A 10,488-nucleotide genomic window follows, 5' to 3' on the forward strand; every position below is an offset into this window, starting at 1 on the left:
CGCTGAGTACAAGCCCTCTGGATTATGTGGTGTTATGTGGTGACTTTGACTGCATTTAAACATTTCCCACAGTCACTGGAGTCATTCAGGGGGCAACCTAAAGAGCAGAGCTGACTTTGTCAAAATGGAATCGACAACCACGACCACAGTAACAAGCAGTTCTTATTCCCAGCTCATCACATCAGGAAGAAAGATCAGAACCTCTCAGCATTAGTTTTTCGCCTCACATTATGGTTATTGTGCAGCCTTAAGAAATCCTGGCCTGTGACCATTTGCCAAGTTTTCACACAGTCCATGCTGAACTTCTTGTCCTCCGGTGACTTTATCAGGTAAATGCCAGTTTTCTAAAAAATAGATTTTTTTAATGGCAATGGCCTGACTTTACCACCTGAATGCTTGTTGGTGCCTCTGCTAACTGTTTATCTTCAGCATTGCTATCCCTCTCATCCTGATTCCAAGAGACAAAAAAATTGCAAGTATTCTGGCTCAAAATCTTGTTTCTTATACCTGCTAACATAGAACATGTCTGTGATTACAAACCTTGAGAAAGATCTTAATGTATAATAATAAATATGTTGCACATAAATACTAATGCAAAATATGCTGAAAAATAAAAAAAGATGCTGAATTAAAATAGAGACTCAGCGACTACATGTTCTTTACTGTGTGGGTGGACATCCCTTTAGAACCTAAGCTTTTCATGTGTGTACTAATGAGGAGACCAGGATTTAAATAAATAAAACAAAAAAATAGAAAAATAAAAATAACACTACCTGTTTTGGTAGATTTTGTGTGAGGTAAGTATTAAGAGTAGGCCTATCCTTCAATTATGCCAAATCTACCTCTCATACCTCTTAGACCTACTTGCTAACCATTTTAAGTCTACATCGTCTGTCCCAAGACAATAAGAGCCTCTTTCAACAGCAACCTGCGTCTCCTCGCAGCTTTGAACATTTAAGTTTGAGAATCTCACGTCCAGGAGGATTTTCTGTTCAAGTTTTTCCTCATCTTTATGCTTTTCCTCACTTGATAATAATCTGTCTGTAACAAGAAACTGAAGTCCTTGGTGAAATGTTTGACAAACCCAAGGGTTGCTTTTTTCCTGCCTTGTTAGCTCAGATGCTGCAAAATATAAAAAGATAAAACAAAACAAAACAAAAAAAGACATGTATACAGATCCAGACAATGCTCCTCCAAACCCAAACAATATGCCCAAAAGTGCTAAATATAGATGAAGTGGATATAATATAAAACAAAAGAAGAGATGGAGTGTTTGGATAAATTCTGTCCCTGATTTGCTTTTATGGCAATTCACTTTTTGGTTAGTGAAACAACTCTGCTCATCAGATGTTGTTCAAAGAACAATTTCCTTTCATTGCTCAAACTAAGAAAATCAGTGACAGATTAACAGCAAATCAGTAACATTGTTCTGATATATTGATGAATTTATCAACATTCATTAAAAATGGCCATTATTACTTGTTTTTAAGCCCAGTTTTGATTTTTACTTATTATTTCTGACAAATAAAATGCAAGCATCCCTCTTAATAGGAATGTAATTACTCTGCTACAAATGCCTATCCATTAAAACATATTCCTAGGCAGAGCTTTAAAGGGAAAGTGCAGGTATAAGTGAGAGGAACGAAATTACTGTATTTTCTTTTCTGCAATTCTCACATGGCAGATTCAGTCTGGGCTTAAGTGCATACAAAGCACAAGCATTCACTCTAAAATGTATGTGCACATTCTGTTTTGGTGGGATCAAGAATTCAAAGATGATATTTGGATTTCATTTCAACAACAAGAGAAATCCTGGAGCATGTTGTATCTGTCCGGCACATGTATAGCAAAAACGTTCAGGTTTTGCTCAGGGAAGATAGCAATCAGAGCTGCTACTTTGAGTTAGACCTAAATCGATGTTAAAATCAATCATCAAATGAGAAGCATTCCAAGTGTTAAATCTTGCTTAACTCCATGTGTGGCCCATCTCACTTGTTTAACCTTTGATTTATTTGTTTTTTTTGTTGTTGTTTTTTTCAGTATGTGGTCTCTATAGACCAAGGCAAGTTTGCTAGCCTGACCATCAAAGGTGTTTCCATGGAGAATTCTGGCAGATATACAATGATTGTCCAGAACAAATATGGAGGGGAGTCTGTGGATATAGTGGTGAGTGTCCCTGTTGTGTTCCACAAATGACAGGATTTACTCAGAGCCATGAAATTTTTCTGACCATCTGTAGCTCAAATCTAATCTTTTTATGGCCTGACAGCCAGATTTTTATTTATTTCTAGTGATCACAGTGACACAGAGCTGGAACTCTGTTCAAAAATGGCTTGTGACACAATAATACAGTATATGATAATACTTGAGGGTAAATGCTAACCAACTTTTCTTTTAAGACTTAATATTTGCTTGGAAGATGCATGCATCTGAAGCTCTGCTTTTATTTGTCACAACTAAAAATACAGGAATGGGAAAATGATTCAAATATATCTTTTTCTTTCTCCAGGTCAGTGTGTACCGCCACGGGGAGAAAATCCCTGAGGCAAAACCAGCTCTGACCCCTAAAACGATCATCCCTCCTAAACTCCCCATTGAGATGCCTCAGTCTAAGACCCAACCTGCTCCCGCCCCATCTGCTCCCAGCTCTGCTCCTCCGAAAGCAGCTATGGGGAGAGGCATGAAGAGTCCCACGCCTTCTAGGAGGAAGTGAAGAACATCAAAGTCATAAAGGAAAGAAGGAAGAAACATATTCATGTACTGGTGGACATAAAGATCCCATGTAGACGCTTTTATTGGTGTTCTCTATCTGGTGTGAAATGGAACTAATGTGCTTGGGGAAAAAAAAGAATAAAAACACAAAAATAGTAAGTGAAATACACTTACACAAAAACAGCAAAATAGGTGTAAGTGAACAAAGTGCAATTTTAAAAAAGCTGAAACAATACAAAAATTGGATACGGAAATAATTTAAACACAAATTATCTGAAATAAAGCTAGAAGTTCAGATCCGTTTACTTAAAATGTGTTCAATTTGTTTGCATTAGAAGTGTGAAGTCCTGTCTTTAAATAAATGATGCTCAACACACAGAATACAATAAAATATGAATTGCTGGCACCATGGAAACGACTGCTCAGATGTTTAATGAAAGCTATACACAAAATTTAACATGTTTTCCCATGTTTTATGAGCACTTTTAACCCACTTGTTTTAAGTTGTTGTTTGTTTTTAAAGTGTGACCTGAATTATTTCCGAAGTGCACGCTTCAATCACTGCCCCTTTATTTGTTTATTTTTAATTCTCTGCTTATTTTTAAAAAGGGACTTTGCTATAACTTTTATTTGCAGTCCTTGGCAGGTTAATCGAGAAAGATTTAAGAAAAAAACAATATATGATACACAAAAACTTAAAACACACATACGCTAAGAAGAGCATGTCGGTAAAACAAATATATACTGTGTGATAAGATAATAATGCAAATGAAAAAGCTTAAAATGTGCAGATTCAGAGACTGATAGTGGTCACATGATTGGTGTTTCTTCTTATGTTGTTTCAAATGAGCCTTAAAAATGTGATATTTTAAGAGCTTTCTCAAAGTCAGTGGTAAACTATGCCAATATATACAACCTTTGACTGATAACACATCTTATCTAAATGTTGTACATCTACAGTATATGACATTTCACTGTCACCCTGTGTTCTAATGGCACTTCCAGATGCTTTCTAATAATGATACAATGATTAAAATGAGCAACGGATACAGTAGTATGTCTTCTTAGTGGCATCAACTGTCAAGTATGGTCCTATGTAAAGTTTTGTAGGTCAAATTCAAAACAGTTGGCCAAATTTAATTAGGATTTTTAAAGGATAATGTGGAGTCCCCAGTTCATTCTCAATTAATTTAACATATTAAGTTTATTCACCACAATGGAGTGGAACAGCGGGGCAGTGGATGGTGTTGTCGCCTCACATCAAGAAGGACACAGGTTTGCCTCCTGGCATTTTTTGTGTGGAGTTTGCATGTTCTTCCTGTGCACTCGTGGGTTTACTCCATGTACTCCGGATTCCTCCCACAGACCAAAAACATACATGTTAGGTTAATTGGTAACTCTAAATTGGCCCTTGGTGTGAGTGAGAGCGTGAATGGCTGTTTGTCTCGATGTGGACCTGTGATGGACCTGTCCAGGGATACCCTGCCTCTCACACAGGCACCAGCTCCCCCGCAACCTAGGAAGGAAAAAACAGGTAAATAAAATTGATGGTTGGATGGATAAATAAAATGCAATATAACTTCTGAATATATATAAATATATACAAATTTTTTTGTTATTCAGAAAAAAACAAGATTTAGAGATCTCTTGCCTGAAAAAAATAGCTAGCATCTACATACATTTGGCCATTAACATTTGCACATACATCTGATAAACCATTAATAGAAAGGCCAAACAGGACTGAGCCTAGAATAGCAACACTGGCATAGTGTCAAAGCTCCCTAGATAGTGCTCCCTCCAACAAAATCTAAGATTATGCTATGTTCATAGCGACAATTTATTTTCACAAAGAGGATGTTTAAGCAGGTTCAGGCAGAGGCAAACTGAGTTGTATAAAGCTCCCATCAGTCTGCCTTCTTTTCAGTGCTGATGACCAGGGTGAGAAACTGAACATGTTGACAATCCATGTCCAACAAAGCAGTTCTAACTAAGCCAAGCTTGAAAGCTGAACATACACAACAACCACTGAAAACTGTCATAACCAAACTAATAATAATTCTGCTAGCACAAGATATATATATATATATATATATATATATATATATATATATATTTGAAAAAAATCTACATGCCTTCTACCTTATACAGTCAAATCTGAATTCTGTACTGTCCTCCTGTTCTTCATCCAAACGTAGACAGTGATGCAGCCAGTAAGTAGTCAGGTTTAAGGACTTATGCCGGAGAGTGCAGAAGGTGGCGATGGCAGAGCTGATGAAAAAGATGGTTGATGAGATTTGTGGTTCATTAAAGCTGATGAGAAGAGCAAACAGAGAAGAGAGGAGTAGGTGGAGGGTGAAGTGATTGTTTCTGTGTTTGCTGTTGCTAATAAAAGATAGAGATTACACTTTGCTGAGCCTGTTTATTCATTCTGTCAGAGGGAAGGAGACCGAGAACAAGAGATGGGTTGGGAGACTAATGGAGAGACAGCGAGGGAGAGAGAGACTGTGAGGTTTATAGAGTTTTGTGTTACTTCTGTTGCCGAGTTGCTGATGTGTCTGCTCTGACAGTATGAGACATGTCGTGGCATGCCTGTTAACAACTTGAGAATGAGTTGAGGGCTAGAAGACACGAGCAATAATAAATGGGGATGTGGCATAGTGTTTGTGTGATATCTGCTTTTGCTTCTTCTTCTATTTTTTTTTTTACAAAAAAAAATTAATAATCTAAGCGTACAACTGCAAAAAGAAAGCAAACATAGCTTGTGCAAGATTTGCATGGAGTAATTTAGTTTTGTGTGGCAATAAAGGACTTCTGCGGTGCAACCGAGAAGGACGGCGAGAGTGTTTGTTAGCGAGAGCGGGTGGGAGGGAAAAAGAGACAGAGATCTGAATCATTTTGATGTTTTTGCTGATCATCTGCTGTGAGATCTTTTCCCTGACTTTTTAATTAATTTTCACATTTTTAATCAACATAATTACTGAGAATCCACGTGTTGCCATGGCAACCAACTTTTAATTTCAATAAAGTTGGGAAATGGCTGTGAAACGCACATCCTATTCAATCACTGACACACAACCAGATGCATACACATACACAAGCACACACACACATAAATATACTGTAGATGACTGCTATCTAAATGGAATAGCAAGCCAGTACTGATAGCATGAAATTGTGTTTCCAAATATAACACCGTGTCATTGGAGTGTGTGAGTGTGTCGCAAAACCAGATTATAGAATATTTGTTTCTCTGCAGTCCCCCACATGGGGGCACTATGGGAACATTCTCACACATTCAGATGTGGTGACTCACTTGTAGCCACATGCACATTTGCTTTCACACACACACATTCTCTCACACACACACATAGACAGTCCTGTCCTAATTAAAGCAGGGCTGTTCAAACAATAAGATAAACTAGGACCAGAAACAATTTGTGGGTGTGCATAAACACACACGTTTATACAGACGTAGCAGTTTTACCACTACACACAAACTTATACTGACATGTACAGTCACATTTTTAATATGAAATTTCAATTGCTGGTGCAAATGTTTATCAATCTAGTCGTGATGTTGATTGCTACAGATTTTTGCCTAAAAGAGAGGAAGACAGAAAGAAGTGAGAAAAAGAAAAAAAAAATGAAGTGAGCATGTCATCATAGGAAGTTTGTTGTTTTATGTTAGTACAGCTGATTATTATTAATATTTAACAGTACATAAAAGACTTATTTTGAAAACATTTAACAAGGAGTGAGAAATTAAAAAAAGAAATATAAATTCATAAATCACCAGAACCAAAAGAAAAAAAAAATGATGCTGGGGGAAAGGAAAGAAAAGAACAACAACAAATTCAACATAATTCAGATTTTGAAATGCTAACACAGTGCAATAAATGTAACTAACCACTTTAAAGGGGCAGTGTGTTGGAATTTATGACATTAAGGAACAAACACGGAGACTGCGACCATCTAAATACCCCCTCCCCCCACTTCATGCTGCCCTTTCAAACAAGTTGGGGAAAACTTAATGAAACGTGACAAATTGTGATAAAGAGGGTACATCTGTTAAAATAAAAGGCTCTTCTCAAGCAAACTAAAGCAAGATGGTTCTTTTCATGTGAATGTACTCTTATAAAAACATGGTTAATTATGTCATATTGCATGTTATTGAATAGATCTGACAACAAAACTGACTTAAATCAACTTATTGCTGCTGCTGCAGGATCCTGCTGATCCATCAATTAGAGTGTGCTAGCACTTCCAACCTAAATGAAGCTGCCACAGCGTGGATTTTCTACAAAGTGTTAAATTTAGACTATTTCCTTCTTTCACAGAAACCCTACGGGCAATTTGCTTAAATTATGACCTGTAATGATGTTTCAAGTTGTCATGAGAACAGCTGCATATAAAGAGTCAAGATGGTATCAAGATGGTTTATATGTTTAGTAAAAAGATTGTTTTTTTTTACTTCTATATGTAGTCTTTTTCTAACACTGACCAATTAGTTGTGACCTTTACAGGCTAAAATAAACCAAGAGTAGCAGCAGTTTTCTTATTTAAAGGATTTAGGTTACAAAGACCACAAGCAACATAACAAGGTGCAGCATTTTTAAGGCAAATTCATTTTATCCCTAACCATATTTTTTGCTGTTGTTGTTCTAAACAAAGAGAAAAGAGCAATCAGAAGATAGCTGTTGAGGGTTTTTTTTAAGCTGCACTGTGCTGCACTTTAGTTTTTAGTGACATCGAAAATAATTTTAACAGATGTTCAGAAATATTTTATCAAGAGATTTTAGAATAAATGATGCTGGGTGTATTAGTTCAATAATAATGTTGATCTCTAACGAAGCTACTTGTCAAAAACATTATTTTTCTCACATACTAAAAACAAAACGAGTGAATATGCAGCAAGTTAAAAACATGACTCATTAACAAAGAGGTAAGTTTAATGTTTATATTTGCATAATTCTCCTTGGAAGGACAAGATGCTTTTTTTTTCTACAGGGAAAGCAAGCAGCACAGCCACACATCAGCTACCCTGCAGCCTCTCGTGACTCAGTGTAAATATTCGAGTCTTCAGTGGGGCGGACACCTGACAACACAAGGACCTAAAGTCTGGAGCTCCAGTCCAAGGACAGTATGCCTACTTACCATTCTGGACTGCAGTTGCTATGCCACTCCTCTGCTTCTGTGGATCCTTACACACATTAAACCCAGAGTCATTGTGTCAGCACTCCTCAATAAATCATTTTATGTAGGGTGAAAGAATAAAAACAAGTATCCCTCTTTAAAAACCATATTGGTTTCATCCAACCCCCCAAATCATCCAAGTCGTGTTTTCATTTGACAACTAAAGCTGTCTTTGCTGTTAATGTGCTCAGCCTGATTCATTTAAAAGCCAAAAATTTTTTAAGATTTTGGTCCTAAATTAATGGTTCAATTATAAAAGCATTTTATTAGTTTTTTTAATCATTCATCTGGATGAAAATAACATAATTAATGAATCATTCTATGATATCTGTTTTATGAAAAAATGCCCTTTTTTATATATAAAAAAATGTTATTTCCAAAATTACCCCGTACCTTTTAGCTGTGATTAGCAGCAAGAACTTTATTTACCACAGCACCAATAAAATAAGCATTAGCACTATTTTAATTGAATTAAAAAAGAATATATATATATATATATATATATATATATATATATATATATATATATATATATATATATATATATATATATAGGATATATATATATATATCCTGTTAAATGGAAAAACTGAATGATAGCAAAACATATTTCATCATCCCCAATTTGTACCAACAGTAATATGTATTCCTAAGTTCCAGTGGTGAGAGCCATCAGTTTACTAAGATGACGAACAAAAGTTTTCTTTTTGATTGATGAGAAAAAACACTAAGAATGCTTTTTATTTCGAAAAAAAAAGTATATATAATTTCCCTTATAGAGTGCACCTGTTCAAAATTGGTTTAGTCTGTTCTTCTACAACAAAGACATGAGTTAGATTAGGTGAACTGTTTAAATTGTTCACATTCGGGAATGACTTCAGATCCGTCTGAGTTTGTGTCACCCTGCCCTCAGTGGAAACAGGGTTGGAGGAGAAGGCAAAAGAAATGAAAATCTTTTGTCACTCAGGAAAAAGAAGGGGAAAAAAGTTGTTTTGGAGTAGTTTGAGTGTAGTTTGTGAAAATAGGAGACAATGAGAGTGATCTGTGATTTTTAACCTCAGCTACTTATTTTTTTGAAAAGCTTATATTTCAGAGATGTAAGTCTCTTATCTGACAGCACTGTTCTGCTCTTCCCACAACTGAACTACTTATAAAAATGAACTCAGTATTAGCATACTCTCATCTGCCCAGCATTCAGCTTCTCTTTTCTTCTTCTAACTCAAATCTCTTTAGCCCCATTCAGTTCTTCTTCTGCTTCTTCTCCTTTGTGTTCTCTCTTTCAGTCACTCCTTTCTCATTCTTTTCACTCCTTGTCCAATCACTGTGAAATTGCGAGGCAGTTACTTTGCTGCTTTTGTGACAGAGATAGTTGACTCAGATGAGAATCACTAGTGAACATTCCTGCATTCGTTTCTCAATTTAAATGATTTTCCAGCTTTGCAGGCACACCCACCCAGACAACCAGACTCACAGTTTCACTATGCAATTCTCTCCGCTTGTCTCTCTCTCTAGTGTGCACCATCTCTTTGATTTAACTTTCTCTGTCACACACACTATGACATACACATGCAAGCCTCTATTTGTGCCTAAGCATGGTGCTGGAGCCACAATCCTAACAAGCAGTTGTTCAGTGAATGATCAGTTGGAAGAGGAGAGAATGGAGGAGGAAGAAATGTGAAAGCAGACAGATGAGGCAATGATTGATCAAAATCTATTTGATTTTTATAAGCTCGAAAAAAAAGCAAGAACCCCCTCAATGTTGTACACAGTCTGGTCTAGCAATCATGTACCTTTTTCCATCAAACTGCAAGTGAATAAATTTCAAGCTTCCTGGAAACAGTGCAACCTGCGATGCATGTCAACATGTTGATGCCACACAGACAAAAGGAGCTGTTGAGTCTGCTAGCAACGTTCTTTTCTTTTTTTTTGTTTCCTGCTTGATATGTAGAAGGCAGCTATCTCACTGTGGTTATTATTTGAGGGCAGCACAGCAGGTTTGCCTCACCTGCCTTTTCATGCATCAGATGTTCTTGCTGACTTTTACAGTGAACAGGTGTCTGCACCTCCTCAGGCTAAGGGTCAGAGTCTGTGGAAGAAACTACATCATAATCAGCCAATTCACATTCAACTTTTCCCTCTGCCTCAGAAACCATCAAGCCACCAGCTGCAAGCAGCACAGCCAAAAAGCCACGGGTAGTCATAATATTCTCTCTTTTGTTCCTTTCTAAAACAAAGTGTTGCTCTTAGCAGGATGTTATGAATATTATGAAGAAGCTTTGAAGGTATTCCTAATTATGTAGAAGAGATTTTTGTGATTTGTCACCAATTCCAAAAAAATATTAAATAATAAAGAAGATAATTGATTAGAACAGTGATTGGAAAGTAACATGAGGCAGCATGATCTTCTCAATAGGTTATGGGCTCCATATCAACATGATAAAACATCTGCTTTGGCTTTCAAAATAAAAAAATAAATAAAATAGTTGTATGTACCTATGCTATCACAAAAAGAAAATGACTGTTAGACTTCATAGTTAGAGATAGAACTGTGGCAGCATAACATGTTTTTGCACATTGCAAACG

General features: G+C 36.4%; 1 protein-coding gene across 2 annotated transcripts in view; it reads left to right on the forward strand.

Moving 5' to 3' along the window:
- The window catches only part of myom2b (myomesin 2b), a 29,669-nt gene extending 26,542 nt beyond the window's left edge, over positions 1-3,127 (forward strand). The window contains exons 38-39 of one of the 2 annotated variants that reach the window (XM_017418717.3): positions 2,041-2,166; positions 2,510-3,127. In XM_017418717.3, the coding sequence (XP_017274206.1) occupies positions 2,041-2,166; positions 2,510-2,713 (330 nt within the window). In that variant the 3' untranslated portion in view covers positions 2,714-3,127. Of the gene's footprint in view, positions 1-72; positions 1,993-2,040; positions 2,167-2,509 lie in introns of those variants that run through there. The other variant, XM_037979792.1, reaches the window with a different exon arrangement.
- The last annotated feature ends 7,361 nt before the right edge of the window (positions 3,128-10,488 follow it).

This window comes from Kryptolebias marmoratus, linkage group LG15 (genome assembly GCF_001649575.2).
Source record: "Kryptolebias marmoratus isolate JLee-2015 linkage group LG15, ASM164957v2, whole genome shotgun sequence".
NCBI lineage: Eukaryota > Metazoa > Chordata > Actinopteri > Cyprinodontiformes > Rivulidae > Kryptolebias > Kryptolebias marmoratus.